Here is a 17,844-nt window from a genome sequence, read left to right on the forward strand (position 1 = left end):
TTGAAATTTCAAGTGCTTGCAGTACATTTGCTCGAAACCATTAAAAACAGATGGTGCGGTCTGACTTAACGCCGACCATTTGTAAGTTAAAAAATGGCTAGCAAAATCATTTGACATTAATAAATTAAGACATTTATTACAATATCGCCCAAGCCTTCGCGACCCACAAAAAATCAGCCCGCGACCCACCAGTAGGTCGCGACCCATAGTTTGAGAAACGCTGCCCTAAAGGAATTACCAGAAAAAACTCATGAGATTCCCAAATAAATGCCAGAGAAAATCACTGAATAAATGGAGTAATAACTGAATTAACTCTGGAGAAATTCAAGTAATAATTTCTGGAAAAGTTTCTGTAAAAAAATCTGAATCTTTGAAGAAAAATCCTAAAGGAATTTCTGAAAGAATTTCCGAATTGTTAAAAAAATCATCTGGCATTGCATCCTTTGATGAAACATTTGTAGGAATTCCTCCCGAGACCCCTTTAGAAATTCATAGACGAATTTTTGGAAGAAATTCAAATATGACCCTAATAAGACAGCTATATTTGATTTTTCCTACAGTTTGACTAAACACATAGTGGGTGTGCACAAACATCTTTACTGTTTATATTTATCGAAAATATTTCCCTGTTCAATAAATTTTCAATCCGAACATTTGCCTATACTTAAATTTCAACAAACCTTCGTTTCCCCTTGTAAGGTACACCGGGGCAAGTTGAAACGGTTGGGGCAAGATGAAACGCGAAGTTTTGAAATAGATTTCAATACAATACGCTGTTTCAACTTGCCCCGGTGTACCTTATCAAGTAAGCTCTCAGTAATTTCAGCTTCTAACTTGAAAACTTACACGCCATTAAACACATCGTTTTAATCCCTGCAATTCAATTGCTTTTTGTTCCTTCTTTCAGATCACCAACCCCCTAATCCAGAGCCCTGGTAACTGGTAACGATGCTCGTCCCGGATTAGGGCGCATCGAAATGGAAACCATTGAAGCTCTGTTGCATCAGTCAACCTCCCCCAACAGCAGTTCGTCCTCTCTCGGCGTCACCTTCAACCCCGTCACCAATTTCGATGACCTCATCAAGGATCATCACCCCCACGTGCTAGCCCCGCTTCAGCCCACCAAATACGGCACCACTCCCGATGGGAACAGCAGCAACCCCCAAGACCCGACCAAAGCTGCCATCGATTTCATTCCGCCACTGCCGGCCAGCAGCATCGGTGGTGCTAGCAAGCAGCCACCTGTTATCGTTGGGGTTGCGGTGAAGCGAACTCTTCGGAAATCGGAAGAGCAGCCACCGCCGCAAGATGCATGGACTGGGGGTAGCATGGGAGAGACCCTGGAGCGGTGGCACAGTGACATCTTTGATTGTCATCCTCCTCCCTTGGCTGCGAAGGTGACGACGGCGGATGGTGATTGTAACAACAACGGCAGGCGCCATGGGAATCAGACCCAGATTGGGGCGATGATGGAGCACGACGACAACGATGTGGGCGATTTGATCGATTTCAGTGCGGAGATTGAGCCGGCTCCGGCTGTGGTCCTGGTGGGTGCTTCTTCTCAGGTGAGATTTTATCTCTATTTGAATGTTTGATGAGTTGTGTATTGATTGCAGCAGATATGGACACATATGTTTGTATGCATTAGGAAGGACTGTTAAATTTGTAAAACAAACGAGTGTGCCACGCTTTCTTGGCAAACATAGCATTTAAACAAAAGCGTAGCTCAAATTTTATTGAAACTTGCTTTGCTTATAAAAGTATAGTTTATTAACCGATTATAAGCTTAACTTTATAGAAATAAGGGAACATATTAGGATCGAGTGGGCAGCAGTCAATTCCACTTCATCGATCGTTCCACCGTAGACCTCCAGCGTATTGTCATCAGCAAGTTGATGATCTCCACTCCCACCGGGAACTTCAAGCTCAACTCCTCGTCGTAAATGACATTCCATAACACCGGACCCAGGATGGAACCTTGCGGGACTCCTGAGGTTATGTGAAAGCACTTCCGACCCACCTCTGTTTCGTAAACTAGTACTCGATTCTGGAAGTAACTTTCGAGGATGTTTTACAGGTTCCCGGGTATCACCAGACGCAGGAGCGCATTGGCAAAAGCCGCCCATCTGGCACTATTGAACGCGTTCCTTACAACAGAATAGCGTCTACAGTCGACCACCCCTTCCGGAAGCCATACTGGTTGCTCGAGAGACCCTCGGTGTGCCTCAACATTCTATTGAGGCTGATCTTTTCGAGCACCTTCCGTGCTTCCGCCGTGTCTATCAAGCATATTGGTCTACTTATATGCCGAAAGGTTGATGATTGATTTGTCTTTATTAGAGAGACTTTCAGCCCTTGGCTGGTTCGTCTCTTATGCCGAAAGGTCTCCAGGTTGTTTCCCCGCTTTTGGATATAGACCCCAGACTCTGCCTATTTCAAACTTCTTGGAAAACTCCTTCGTCTAGGCATTTCTACATAGCAGACCTTAAACATCTCGGGAGCCTCTGCAATAACTACTTTTAAGGCCAAGTTCGGAACTCCGTCTGGATCTGGGATAAGGGACTTTGCTATCTCCGCAAGTTCCTTAATGGTGACCCTCTCCCCATCGCCAGTCCCATTCCTCGGCTGTCCCGGAAGGAGGCCAAGGACTAGGATTATGAAGCGGAGAAAGCCCCCTGATCGTCTTGGCCACCACGATCTTCCATCACCCACGGATTCGCATTGGTATTCTGACAGAGACCCTCAAAGCAGACCTTTTTGCTTGCCCTTATCTCCGCCGCCTAGCCCATAAGCAGGTGTGGCGCAGATCCGAAATTGCTTGAGTTCACCAATAACCGTTGGTCAGCCTAGGTATGGTCGCATCCCACGCACGCGAGAACACCGCTACCAGCTCGTCCCGAGTAGCTTTCGCTCACAACGCTCAGCGTTTCCCTAAATACTTGATGTTTCCCACTTACGAGGGCTTGGTCTTGGGCTACCTGCTGCCTGCTGTTATTGTTATTATTATTATTATTATTTATTTACGACACTTTACCATAGTAGGCATTCGTGTCGGGGTAATCTAACTTGACAGTGTAATATTCCTTAGAAGATTAGATTTCACTATATAGACCTATTTCTTTTACAAATTTGAGTAGATCTGCTTCCTTTTCTGAGTCGTGTTGTAGAATATCTGCAGTTGTTCCGTTGATTCCACAGGTTATTCGTTCTTGGCTGTATCCTCTGCAGTCCATGAGTATGTGAGGGATTGTTATTTGTACTCCGCACCACTTGCATATCGGAGGAGAGGTGCGATTTAGTATGTACGAGTGGGTCAGTCTAGTGTGACCGATCCGGAGTCTTGTCAGTATCCGCTGATCCGCTGCATTCGTACGATCAGGATACTTTCTGGGGATCTGCTTGATTTGTCTTAAGTTTCCTTGACTGTGAAACCATTCTGCTTCCCACGTAGACCAAATTTGTGATTTGATGGTCCGTACAACGTCCTGCCCTGGTAATGGGATGTTGAGTTGGATTTGGTGTCTCCCATTTTTAGCGAGTTTATCCGCATGTTCATTACCGGCAATGCCGGTGTGGCCAGGAATCCAGCTAAAGGTAATGTTACGTTTTACTACCAAATTCTCGATCGATTGGATCCATGGGTGTTTGGATCGGCCTCCTTGTAGAGCATCTAGGCAACTGGCTGAATCAGTAAATATGATCGTCGCTTGTTGATTATCTACTGCAAGAACAGCTTTTTCTAGCGCAAATGCCTCTGCAGAAAAAGTACTGCATGTATTTGGTAGGTGAAACATGAGATTACCTTCAGGAGCAACCACTCCAGCACCACAAAAGTCCTTATCCTTTGAGCCGTCAGTATAGATTTGTGAGTGGTATTTGTATTTCGTGTGAACGAATTCTTGGAACGATGGTATCACGACGCTCTTTTCAGTACCTGCCTTGAGAGAGTTCTTGAGGTGGTTATCGATGTGCGGCGGTTTTGCAAACCATTCCCTCTCAGTGGCCCTCGTTATGGTGTAGATTTGTGGTAACACAAATCCTGACGTTTCCTGTAGAAGTTGTCTTACTCTCCTTGCTATCGGGTAATCTGTTGTCTTGGGATCCTTTTCTATTAGCCGTACCGCTAGCTGTGACAGTCGTTGGATTACAGCTGAGCGGAATGGTAGGCACCCTGCCTCAGCTACTATTGAGAGAATCGGACTAGTAGCGAATGCACCGGAAGCTCGACGAATGGCCTCGTTGTAGGTAGGTCTAAGTGTTTGTTCCATGGTCTCAAGGTTGGTACTTGTGAGTCCAATTCCGAAGAACAGTTTCGAGATGACTAGTGCGGATCCTACTTTTAATAGGCTTTCTCGGCTGCTTCTTTTCAATCGGCGACCTAGAACCCTGAGAATTCGGATTCTATTCGAGCACTTTCTTTTAACATCCATAAAGTGTTGGATGAAGTTCATTTTTGAGTCCATAATCACTCCCAATATTTTCATTTTTCGCACTCGGGGAATCGGAATATTATTTATTTTAATCGCTCTGCCACGTTTTCGGTGCTTTACGTGACACACGTGAAGCAGCTTCGATTTTGTGGGTGCTATGGAGAATCCAACACTAGATGCCCAATCCGTAGCAGCAGAGACGGCTTGCCGCAGGAGTTTGCGAGCTGTTCTATGGTTTTTGCATTTAACGATTAGCAGAACATCGTCGGCATACAGCAGAATCTCTACACCACTGGGAATTTTACTGAAAATCGGTTGCATGGCTACCAGGAACAGCGTAACAGAGAGGATTGATCCTTGTGGTACCCCGTTCTCTGCTCTCCTGCGACTCGACAAACATCCGTTGGCGGCTACCTGGAAGTATCTGTCAGATAGAGAGCTTCGTAAAATGTTTATCATTCGACCAGAGATCTTCCAGTTTAGCAGCGTACGAATGATGCCAGGTCTCCACGTTGTGTCGTACGCTTTTGCAATGTCGAGAGAAACTATTTCTACGTGGTCGTCGTTTTCGAGTTGTAGGAAGGATTCCAAACTGGCTAGATGGCTGTCTACACCTTTGCCTGCTCTGAATGCGTGTTGGCGTGGATCTAGTTTCCCTGTGGTCTCCAGTTCGGTAATGAGACGGCGATTTACCATTCTTTCGAACACTTTGCCAAGGCAACTCAGGAGTGTTATTGGCCTATATCCGTCTGTTTTGCTTCGGTCGGCTTCAGGTTTTGGTATAGGTATAACTGTGCCAATTTTCCATGGTTCCGGGAAGTTTCCTTCTTCCCAGATTCGGTTGTAGAGTTCTAGCAGGGTAATTTTGACGCTGATGGGAAGGCGCTGCAGCATTATGTAGCTTATATTATCGGCTCCCGTTGAAGAGCCTCCTTTGCGATTGAGGGCCCACATTAGTTCTTCCAGAGAGAAGTCGACGTTGTATCGTCTGTACAGATTTGATCGCTGAGGTTTCGACGGAGCACATATGTCTTTCTTGTGCAGCTTTTGGATTTTTTCGGAGTAGTTTGCGTTTGAAGATTTCTTTTCATATTCATCTGCCAGTGCTTCTGATATTAGTGGTCCGTCGTTGGTAATTCCGGTCGGCAGAGTCAGCGTGATTGTAGTACTTTTCCGTTTTCCTTGAAGTCTATTGATTTTCTCCCACACTTGCCCGGTTGGGCTACTTGGGTTAATGCTTTCGACGAATTTTTCCCACGACTTCATCTTAGCTTCTTGTATTGCCCTCCTACATGCTGACCGTGCTTCCTGAAATTGTTTCAGCGCCTCTGTTTTACGTGGATCATCTGTATCCAGTCGTCGAAGTGCTCGTAGGCGTTTGCGTCTTAATTTCACAGTCGATTTTACATCGTCGTTCCACCATATTACGGACTTAGGTCCGTCTTTTCCAGATGTTCTTGGTATGCTTATTTCCGCTGCAGCAATGATCTTGTCTGAGAACTCTTCAGCCGACAAACGTTGTTCCGGGCACAAGCTGGAGCTTGTGAGTTCTTCGAAAAGCGTCCAATTAGCTTTGTCGTAAATCCATTTGGCTCGTTTTCGCGGTTCATCTGAAGTGCTGGGTATACAGACTAATATTGGTAGGTGGTCGCTATCCGAACAATCTGGTAGCGTATGCCAGGTGAATTTTGAGGCCATCGGTGTTGAGCAGATGGATACATCGAGAGCCTGGGAGTTTCCAGTGAAAGGATCAATTCGGGTATGGGACCCGTCGTTGAGCACTAACATATCGTTTTGCACGACAAACTCATGTATTTGATCTCCTCTTTTCTTCGCTTCAGAAGCAGACGAACTTATTCTACTACCCCATGCTGTATGGTGCGCGTTTAGGTCACCTAGAAGAAGTGCAGGCTTAGGGAGCTCTTGCATTAGTTCACCGAAAAGTCTTATAGCTTCCTTATCTTTAGGCGGAAGGTAGATTGAAGCAACTGTTATTTCTACGGGGAAGTATACTCGTATTGCGACTGCTTGAATGTTGCTTTTCAGCTTGAGTTGTTGGTAGGGGGTTCCGTGTTTAACCGCAAGTCCGGCACCTTGTCGACCGTGGGTTGAGCACTGGCTGAGTAACAGCTGGTACTTGGATCCGAGAAGATTATCAGATGATCTATGGTTGGCTAGGTTGGTCTCCTGGAGGCATATGACCGTCGGTTCGTACTTTGAGATCAGCAGCTGAAGCTCACTGTGGTGCGAACGTAAGCCACATATGTTCCATTGCATTGCGAACGTCCGTGGACATGTTGGTGTTTTTGTTGTAATGCTTGATGACGATTCCGAAGGTCTCCGTTGTGTCGTCGAAACGTTGCTGAAGACTCGATGCCTCTCGACTGGATTCCAGGAGGAATTATGGAATGCAAGGTGCTCGTGACTGACCCCACTCCATTCCCCCCGGACATCCACTCCCGGGTTTGGAAGGGGGGAGGTTACTGCATGCTCTCCCTCCCCTCGTCGAGGACGTCCACCGGGTAGACTAGTAGTACGGGGGGTGGTGATGCTCGTGTACGCATGTTTCAAGTCGGAGCCTGTCAGGGTAGAATTGCTAGGGGAGTTTGACTGGTTTTTGCTTGGAATAAAGGATGAGATACTTGCCGGGGAGAGGGTGTTGCGCACGCCGACTGCCGCCAGAGGCTCTTCGGGTAGTCCCGGTACATCCCTGGTCAGGGTCGACGTGTGAGGCCTCGCGCTTGGCGAATCGTGTGTTGCTCTGCTGGATGATGATATACATTTCAGCTGTCTATAGTAGTCGTATGCTTCAGAGTTTGATAGTATTGATGCAGGTAATGCAGCCGAGCTAGAAGTTTGGTGATCAACGGGTTGGAGAAAGACGTCCCGGATAACCGCCCTTGCTAGACTCGCTTCCTTTTTCAGAAGTGAAGGGGGTACTGCACATTCCCCACCTTCAAACCGCATGCCCTTGTGATTGATACTGCTAAGCGTGATAATTGATCGGTATCCTGGTTCGTTGTCCTTGAAGGCGTCGCTGGGGTCGGGTTTTTCTTTGATAGATGGGGATCGGTCTTCCATTCTCGTGTCAGGATGAATTGCGGGATCGATATCAAGAGTGGGGAAGTATTCTTCGGGAGGGTTTTCAGCCATTATTCGTCGACGTCAATTGATGCATGGCATGTCTCAGTCTTTGACGACAATCGCTTTCCCCGAACACAATTTGTGTCGATAGGAGATATTTCATATTGACGTTTTCCACTTCGGCTCCGTGTGCGAACTCCAATAGTAGGATCAGGATCAATGTAGCGATGATCTTTCTTTTTAGTTGGGGGTGGGATGAAATCAGCGTCTTTCCTTGAAGCTCGTGTATTGGCCTGCTGCTTTGATGCAACTTCTGAGGGGTGTGTGGCGGTTGAACTTGTCGTGGCTTGCGATAGGGTATTCACTGCAGGTGGGGATGGGTTATCCGATCGAGGTTTGAGAGCAGTTTTTAGCGAGGTGAGTTCTTTTGCGAGATCAGCTACTTGTTGTTGAAGTTTAGCTATCATCTGATCTTTAGCCGCAAGCTCTTGCTTCAGCTGATCCTGGATCATACGAGCGATAGTTTCTCTCTTGTTTTCATCAGCATAGCGGCGTCTTGCCTCAGCGAATGAGATGCACTGATCAACTTTCATGTGGATGATTTTGTCCTCCTCCTTGTATTTTGGACAATCGCGTGAAGTAACTGAATGTTCGTTCTGGCAGTGCATACAGTGTGGCGAATTGTTGCATTGTTCTCCATCTGCAACGTGAAGCGGTCGGGAGCATCGCATGCAGATTCCAGGCTGTTGACAGGATTTTCGTGGGTGACCATACGTGCCACAGTTAAAGCAAAGAAGTGGTGATGGATAGTAGGTCTTCACAGGAATTCGCAGCAGACCAAAGTAAACGTGATCTGGTAGGACTGTTCCTTGAAAGGAAAGTACCAGCAAGGGTGTGTTTCGTAGCTCACCATTCACTCGCTTTTTGATGCGTCGAACTGCTCTAACTCCTTGGGAGTTCAGGTTTTCGGCAACCACAGCTTCATCCGTATGTATGGAGTCTTTTTCGTAAACGATTCCCTGTACGGTGTTGAGGGTTGGATGGAGAAATATTTCTATTTCTGTGCCGTCACAGAGCTCCGTCATTGCAGTTAACTTGTCGATAATACTTCGAAGATTGGTGCGAAGAAGGTAGCGAGACCCGCGCCCTTCCCTGGAGGCAACAACTTTTCTAGAGTCTTTCTCACCGAGTACCATCTGCACTGACGCTCCAATAGTGAACGGTTCTGGTAACCGAAGCTCGTTAATACCAGTTTCATTTTCACGAACTTTCCGACGTAGCACTAAAACCACCGATTGCCCCATCTCATCATTGCTTCGCATCCAGTACGGTGTTCTTCCATCGCCAATAAATCCGGGTGGGTTGTCCGGAGGCCCCTTCGGAGGGGTGTGGTGTTTGCCGGTCATTTGACCGGGTCACATTCGAATTATTTCGGATTCACTTTACTGTACGTTTTTCGATACACTTCACCGATAATGTTCGTTCACTGTTATCCTAGGCACCTCGGGATAGTCTTGCCTATTCACACTATCAACACAGAGTGTGTATTGTTTAAGTTGGCGGCTGCCGCAGCACCGCGTTCTGAAGCACTAATTTTTCACTCTTTTGCGACGTATACGAGGAAATTCCGCGAAAACTTCACTTTGAGAACAAACACCTCTACGAGAACGATCAATTGATAACCGATCGCGACGTTTATAGGATGTTTCTCGGGGTTAAAAAGAAAAACCAAAGTGGAGTAGACCGTGCGTGTTGGTACACAACGTAACCCGATTACTCGAAACTGTTGCTGTTATTGTAGTCGATCCTGTAGCGAGCTGCTAGGTGGTTACTATGACTATGAGTGTAATCGTCATCTTACCTCCAGTTCGAACAATTATTAGGTGATAGATACAAAAACTAACGTCGATGTTTAACTTCGCTCCTTACCGATTTAGGGCACTTTTAGTAGCGACATTAGCCAGATCGAAATCAATCATGGCCAGTGCCTCCAGCAGGAACTGACCCCACTGGTTCGTGGAACGGCTTGCCCATACCACCGGCCTTCACCCTATCAACGCGGCCGTCATACAGTTCAGCATCTGCGTGAACTGCTCAATCGACTACTGCGAAGGCGCTTAGTAGCTGCAAAAGAAGACCGCGTTGACCTTGGTGATCACGAAACCCTCCTAGGATGCAGACACCAACTACACAGATAAAAAAAAGAGTGTAAAATTCTGTGATATATGATGCACATGATTGGAGCGTGGGATATGACAGAAGTTTACATGACATATTATGTAAAAGTCATAAAGGATCATGTAAATTTCCATTATATGTCATGTAATTCAACATGACTCTGAGAATTTACATGACATATAACACAAATTTACACGATATATCATGTAAACCATCGTAACACTAAATTTACATGACTAAAATGAAGTTTACATGACGTGTAAATATCTTTATTTTTATCTGTGTACTAAGCTATGTATTTCACCATTGTTCGTATCACCGCCATTTTGGACCCATTTATTTGCCGCAATGCCGTGGCAAGCTTTTTCGCGTCCAGGGCAAGTACCCCTTTTCCATTCTTCTTTTTCATGTGTTTGTTCAAAAGAATGAGTAAAATACCCAACCAACGATTTTACTGTACAAGAGTGGAACAAACCACTCTTTAGCAAACTTTAGCTTAAGAAACTGTTATTCAGCTAGTTCTGTTTCTTGGGTAAGCTGTCTACTATACACAGATCGAAAAGAGAATGTAAAATTCTGTGACATATGATGCACATGATTTTAGCGTGGGATATCACAGAAGTTTACATGGCATATCATGTAAAAGTCATGAAATATCATGTAAACTTTCATTATATGTCATGTAATTCAGCATGAATCTGAGTGCTTACATGACATATAACACAAATTTTTATGATATATCATGTAATCCATCATAACACTAAGTTTACATGACTAAAATTAAGTTTACATGACGTGTAAATCTCATTTTTTTATCTGTGTAGTTATAACTGCGCTGAGATTCCTTAAAAAATCTTGCTGTGATCTCTTTGGGGATTTATACGAGGTTTATTTAAGAACTTTCTTGAAAATTTTCCAGCTGGGGATCAACTTGAGAGAAATTGGGGTTGCTCCAGGAATGATGCTGGGAAACATTCAGAAAATTCTGGTAGTATCCACCAGGAAATTTTGCTGAGAATTCTCAGACAATTTCTTTTGGGAAACTTCCAGAATTTCGAGAAGGACTCTCAAGAGCAATTTCCAGAGAAATTTCAGCTGAAAATGTTTGAGATATCCCACACAGATAAAAATAATGAGATTAACACGTCATGTAAACTTCAGTTAAATCATGTAAACTTAGTGTTATGATGGTTTACATGATATATCGTGTAAATTTGTGTTATATGTCATGTAAACACACAGAGTCATGCTGAATTACATGACATATAATGGAAGTTTACATGATATTTTATGACTTTTACATGATATGTTATGTAAACTTCTGTGATATCCCACGCTCCAATTATGTGCATCATGTCACAGAATTTTACACTCTTTTTTCGATCTGTGCATCATGAATTCCTGGAGATTCTCTAGTATGAATTTTTGCTGGTACTCTAAGGAAAATCTAAACGAAATCTCTGAATGAATTGGAAGAGGAATTTTTATTAGATACATTGGAGAAATCCTTGAAGGTATCACAGAGGGAATATGCATGAGAATATTTATAAGATTCCTTGGAGAAACTTCTCAATTCAATTCCGTCAAATCAATTCAATCCCCCCAGATATTTGTGGAGGAATCCCCATTGGCGTAGCTTTTCTTTTTTTCAGTCATTCTCTTGATTCTTTTGAGGGAACGTGTCCCCTTTTCCATCCTTCTCTTTATCGTGTTTGTTTAGTAGAGTGTGTAAGAAAAATGAAAAAGCTAACTACGCCAGTGTGAATTTCAAGAAGATTTCTTTATGAGTGCCTCCAGGAATACCTGATGGGCTCCTTTAAGGGATTACTGCTGAGATTGCTGAAGAAATACCTTCAAGGGTTCCTTCAGGAATTTCTCCTGGGAATCCACTGCAGATATTTCTTCATGAATTCGTCAAGGGACTTTTCCAAACATTTCAGCAATAATTCCTTCAGCGATTTCTCCAAGGGATATCTTCAGATTTTGCACTAAAAATCCTCCAAGGATGCCTGCTGGGATTCCTTCATAAATTTCAGAAAGGATTCAGAAGGGACCCAGGAATTCTTCTGGCAATACCACCAGGAATTTCTAGCAGGGATTCATCCAATAATTATTTTTGGAAAAATTGCTGGAAATGCACCAAGAATGCTAATTGGATTACTTTAGCTAGACATTTCAGATACGAATCGTCCAGGACTTTTTTATGGAAGATTTGCTCGAGACTCTAAAGAGCAATAACACAGCGCAACATTTTTTGTCTCAAGAGCAAACTTATGTGTCTCCGAAGGATTTTGGGCCGCTGAATCCGAATCCGGGCTTAGATTTGCTCTAACACGTCACAATTTTGAGCTATACCTCAATTTATAGGGCAAAATATGCGGTTTTGGGCTTTTTTGACTGCAACCCATTAAGCTTGGAAATATTTTTTTTTAAGAAATCAAAAGGTTAATTGGTCAATTAACATCTAAATTAACGACTCATGAATAATATTTCGTTTTACCTAATCAAATTTGATAGATTTAAGCATTTTATGTTAGTATGAAAACTTGCATGCAACTTCTGGAGGGCGACTTGTATGGGAAATATCGTACCTAACATAAATCGCTTAAAACTATCAAATTGGATTTGGTAAAACAAAATATTTTGCATGAGTCGTTGATTTAGATGTTGATTGACCAATTAACTTTTTGATTGCTTAAAAAAATATTTCCTTGCTTGACGGCTTGCAGTCAAAAAAGCCCAAAATCGCATATTTTGCCCTATAAATTGAGGTATAGCTCAAAATTGTGACGTGTTAGAGCAAATCTGAGCCCGGATTCAGATTCAGCGGCCCAAAATCCTTCGGAGACACATAAGTTTGCTCTTGAGACAAACAAAAAGTTATTTTTTGTTACGCTGTGTAATTAGAGATGTTACTGTTGAAAATGCTAAGAAATCTCAGCAAGAATTTCCGAAGAAATTCTAGAAGGAGTTTTTGATGGATTCCTTGCTGTAATTAGTGGGTGAATTGCAAGAGGAATTGCCAGAGGAACCCTTGGAGAAATCTCTGAAGGAAGCACATCAGAAATTCCTGGAAAAAGTTCAAGATTCAACTTTGAAGAATCTCAGAAACAAATCCTGAAGGAATCCTAAAAGGAATTTTCGGAGGAACCCCAGTAGGCATCCCTTGAGGAATTGTTGAAAAAATCTGTTCAAAAATCCTCCTAGAAATCCTCCAAGAATGCTTGATTTGATTCTGCTAGAAATTTCTGCTGGGATTCTTTCATTGATTTATCTAAGGATTCCTTCAGAAATTCTTCCGATGCTTCTGGCTTCTGGCGTTCCTGCTGGGATTTCAAAAGCATTTCCAGTAAATATTTTTACAGTTCATCAATTCCTATGAGGATTCCTATGAGCAATAAAGTAATCCTCTAGGAATTGCAGGAGAATTTCCGTCAGGAATTGTTTGAGAAATTCCAGCAAAAGCTTATAGAGGACTCCCTCCACGAACTCTTGGAGAAATCCAATCTGCATTGCAGGAGCAACTACAGTGTAAATCCTCAAAATAATCTAAAAAGGATTTCTAGTAACAAAGAGGAATTGCTGGAAAAATCCTTAGAGGCATTTTTGGAAGAATCCTTAGAAAAATTCTAAAGGAATTCGTGAAAAAAAAAACTCTGGGTGAATTTCTGTGGGAACCAATACAAAAGTTGCAGCCGTGGTTACTGGATGAATAATGCGGGAAACCCCAGCAAGAATGTCTAGAAGTAATCCAGAGGAATTCTTGCATGAACTACAAGAGGTATTACTGGAGTAATAACATGAGCAATTCCTGGAGAAAACCCTGAAGGCATTTTTGGGGAAATTTGAAGTGGAACTTGTGGAGGAATCTTTTAAGAAATTGTTTTTTTATTCAATTCAAAATTACTCCATGGATTCCTTCAGGAATTCGATCACTTACGGTTTCTCCAGAAACTCTCCCAGGGATTTTTTTTAGGATTTTTTTTCCAGAGCTTCCCTCAGATATTTCGTTGGGGATTTCTCCAGAAATTTATTTCATCTCAAGCTCCATCGAAAAACATCAAACATTACTCTAAGGATTCTTTCCGAATTTTCCACAGGGATTCCTTTAGAAATTCGCACGGCTCTTTTTTTTTTAAAGAAGTACACTGGAGATTTGTTTAGGAATTGCTGTAAGGAATCCATTGGACAATTCTCGCAGGAATGCGTTCAGAAATTTCTTGACTTATTCGTCCATAAAATCCTGCTGGATTTCCTCTAGATATTCTTGCATTATTACTTTCAGGCAGTATTTTTTTCCGAGATTCCTGCAGGAGTTGCTTGGGTACTTTCTCCAGGTATTTCTCAGAACAGATCGCTCTATGAATACCCTCACAAATTCCCTCCAAGGTTTTTCTCGGATTTTTTCCAGGTATTTCTCCAGGAAGTTCCTCAGAAGTTTCTCATAGAACTCCTACAGGAATTTTCCTGGGATTTCTTCAAATATTCCTTGTATAAAGATTTAAAGAGCAGTACTTCCTGAAAAATTCTTCAGGGATCCCTTCAAAAATATCTCTGGAGACTTCTCCAGAGCAAGGGATTTCTGTATAAGTTTTCCATGGAGTATTCAAGAAGTTCCTTCAAAAATTTCACTAAAAATCCAATACAGATCTCCCTCCCAAAAATCCAATACAGGGACTCCCTCAGAAATTCTCACAAAAATTCCAACAAGGGTTTTTTAGAAATCGCTCCTACAGTTCCATTAAAAATATTTTCTGAGATTCTTCTAGAGATTCCTGCAGGTATTATTGTAGATATGCTTCTATGATTTTTTTAGAATTTCTTCTAGAGATTACACGGAACATAACTGGGAAAATTTTTAGAATGGTTCCCTTATCAGTAGGTCGGCTCTAGAGGCACGTTCCCCTTAAGGATTTTCTAAAGAAATTTCTGTGGATTGTCTCAAGGAATCCCTTGAAAAACTCCTATTGATACTTTTGAAGATTAATAGAAGAAGCTTTTAAAATTTGTTCGAATGATTCCTGCACAAAATTTCCTGAAGCAATTTTTGAATTATCTGTAAAGGATTAACAGATACAATAAGTGAACTCTAATGGTCAAAATATCAAGTTTTCTTCATAATTTTCTCAATGTTGGACCACAACGACTATAAGTCGTTTTTGAGTTGCATTTTTGTGAATATTTCAAGTTTGATGCTCATATACGTATGGAATGACCATGCGTTTCCATCACTTTAACCCTTATGTGGCCGGCAGGGTACCCGGGTACCCAGCACACATTTAAAATACACGGTGTAGAAAAAAGTAAAAAGTTTGCCGGCCACATAACGGTTAAAAATGCCGTTTATTTTTTTTCATTTATATATGTACAGACATGAGCTACTGGGTGTACCCCAGTTAGTAAAAAAAAAGTACCAGCGAATTCGTTTGCTGCAGAGTGATAGTCCTCCAAGAATTGCTTCACGCATTCCTTTAGAAATTCCTTCTGAATTCCTCTAAAAATTCCTTCTTTTCCTACGGAAATAACTTCCAGAATTCCAAGAATTCGTCCAGGAAAAACTTCATCTAGAACTAATTATGAATTCTTTTAGGAACTCCTTCCGGGATTACTTAGGAAACGCATCCCGGCGTTCCTCCACCATTCCCAAAATTGTTTTTGGAAAATCGTTCCAGATGTCGTTCTGTGTTTCCTTCAAATGCTTCTTCAGAGATTACATTTCTCCAGGATTTCTTTCTGGGAATCCCGGTAAAAGTACAAATGAGGACATTCCAAAAGCCCTTTCCCTGAAGGAACTTTTATAGAAATCCCAAAAGGAATTCCTGGAGCATTGCTAGTACTTTTGGATGTATGCCAGATGGAACCAGAAAAAAACTCCTGGAAGAAACACAGAGGGAGCTTCTGAATAAATCCTGCATAGACCCTTGGGAAAATGTCAATTGAATCACTCATTTAAAATTAGATTGGAGTTTTCAGAGGAATTTTCCCGGAATCTCAAGAAAATCCGTGAAGATCTTAGAAGGCTTTTACCCTCCTAAGATATTAAGCTTTTTGCACGATGATGGCGTAGTATATGCTCAGCGTGCCTGTCTGGGTCATATTGACCCCAGCATCATCCTAGTGTTAAAGAAATCATAAAAGGAAGGAGTGAATTCCGGAAGAAACTTCTGGAGAAATACCAGGAAGAATCCACCGTAGAAATTCCCAGAATGAATCCTAGAAGAAACTCATGGATAGACCCCAGAAGCAACTTCTGTTCAATCTTGGAAAATCTTGGTGGAACCCCAGAAGGACCTCAAGGAGGAATTCGTAAAGGAACTCCTGAGGAAATTCTCGAAGCAGCTTCTGGAGGAATCCAAGAAATACTCTAAGAAACTCCTTGAGAAACCACAGAAGAAAATTTTGAAGCATTACCAGAAGAAACTGCTGGAGGTATTCTCAAAAAAGGAAACCCTAAGGAATTTCTTGACGAATGACATTTCTTGTGGATTCCCAGATTTAATTCCCGGAGGAACACCAAAAGAAACTGCTAGGGTAATTTCAGTAGGAACTCCTGAAGGTCCCTCGAAGGATCCTGTGGAGAAATTTTAGAAAACAAAAACTCCTAGATCAATCTCTGATTGCCAGAAGGAGTTCCCAAATGAATCTCAGAAAGATCTCTAGGAGGAATCTGAGATGAAACTTCCGTAGAAAATCAGGAATGGAGGAATTCAGAGGGAAATTCTGAACGAATGCCTGAAGCAATTCTTTGAGGATTATCATTCTGCAGCAGACGAATTTGCTGCTAACTGGAGTTAACCCAGTAGCCCATGGCTCTACTGGGCATAAATTAAAAAAAAAAAAAAAACAAACGGCATTTTTAAAGTGATGGAGACGCACGGTCATTCCATACGTCAATGAGCATAAAACATGAAATTTAAAAAAAAATAAGCAGCTCAAAAAACAGCCGCAAGGTCGAAGACGGTATAATTGGCTTAAAAAAGCAACTAAAAGAACATATCTAATTTTTCAATATGTTATGTAAAAATAGTTCGTAATGTAAAAACATTCGTTAAAAATATAAAAAAGCGCATTCGTTGTGGTCGAACATTGTGAAAATCGGAAAACTGAGATTTTGATCATTTTTGCATATTAAAGTTAACTTATTTTGTTTCGCGGTATTTTTTCTTAAATCTAGATCAAATATAATAATCTTTTCATTCGTAAAAACAGATTGGAAATCGACCAATTGGTTCAAAAGTTATGACGGTTAAAAAATTAAAAAAAAATGTCGTTTTTTCGGACCACCCTATTTTCAAAATGGTCACCCTGATGGCGAAACAAAAAATACAGGTCTTATTATTTTTGGTAAAGAAAAAAAAATACCTGGGAGAGCTTGCGAAGTTTCTGCAGCTATACATGGAAGAATATTCCGAAAAAAATCCTTTAAAATCTTGTCATGGAATAGATTCTGGAATAATTGCTGCAGGAATTGCTGAGGCAATCTTTGAAAAAAATCTGACGGAGTTGTGAATTTTCTAGAGAAATTAAAAAAAAAGCCTGAAAAAGTCCCTGAATATATGGAGTCCCAGAACCTGGAGTCATACCTTGAGAAATACCAATTAGAAAAAAACTCAATATCTCTGTGATGAAAATTCTTTTTGAACGACATATTTTAACCTCAAAAATGATCACAATTTTATTCTTTTTCGATAGATTTTGATGAAATTTTCACAACTTCCCGAAAAACTCTTCTAGTTTAGGATTCCGGGGACAAGGGTGCCTGGTTCACATGGTTTCGGAGTTATTCCGGATTGTCTTGGGGTACCAAAATTGGCCACATACTTTGCACAACGTATACCTTAAGATCCCGATGAGGTAGAAGTATAGTGTCTTTGGCGAATTCGTTCAGCAGGTTAAGAACTAACTGGCAACGGCGACTTTGGTTCGTGGTTCGGCCGCTAGGTGGCGCCAGTGCCATGTGTCTCAAAAATTCAAACACGTATATCTCGATACCCTAATGAAGTACAAGCATGTCGTTTTCAGCAAAGTTGTTCAGCAGGTTAAAAACTATCTGGCAATGCAATGGCGCCTTTGGTTTGAGAATCGTCCGCTAAATGGTGCCAGGGTCAAAAACGTTCAAACTTCTATGTCTCGGGATCTCGGGATACTATAG

The 17,844-nt window shown here is 42.1% G+C and overlaps 1 protein-coding gene across 4 annotated transcripts in view; it reads left to right on the plus strand.

The window, feature by feature from the left end:
• The first annotated feature begins 820 nt into the window (after positions 1-820).
• Positions 821-17,844, plus strand: part of LOC109424064 (uncharacterized) — a 376,421-nt gene continuing 359,397 nt past the window's right edge. For all 4 annotated transcript variants that reach the window (XM_062842268.1, XM_062842269.1, XM_029880478.2 and 1 more), the window contains exon 1: positions 821-1,565. In XM_062842268.1, coding sequence (XP_062698252.1) covers positions 978-1,565 — 588 coding nt within the window. In that variant the 5' untranslated portion in view covers positions 821-977. The remainder of the gene's footprint in view (positions 1,566-17,844) is intronic.

Source organism: Aedes albopictus, chromosome 3, assembly GCF_035046485.1.
Source record: "Aedes albopictus strain Foshan chromosome 3, AalbF5, whole genome shotgun sequence".
Taxonomy (NCBI): Eukaryota; Metazoa; Arthropoda; class Insecta; order Diptera; family Culicidae; genus Aedes; species Aedes albopictus.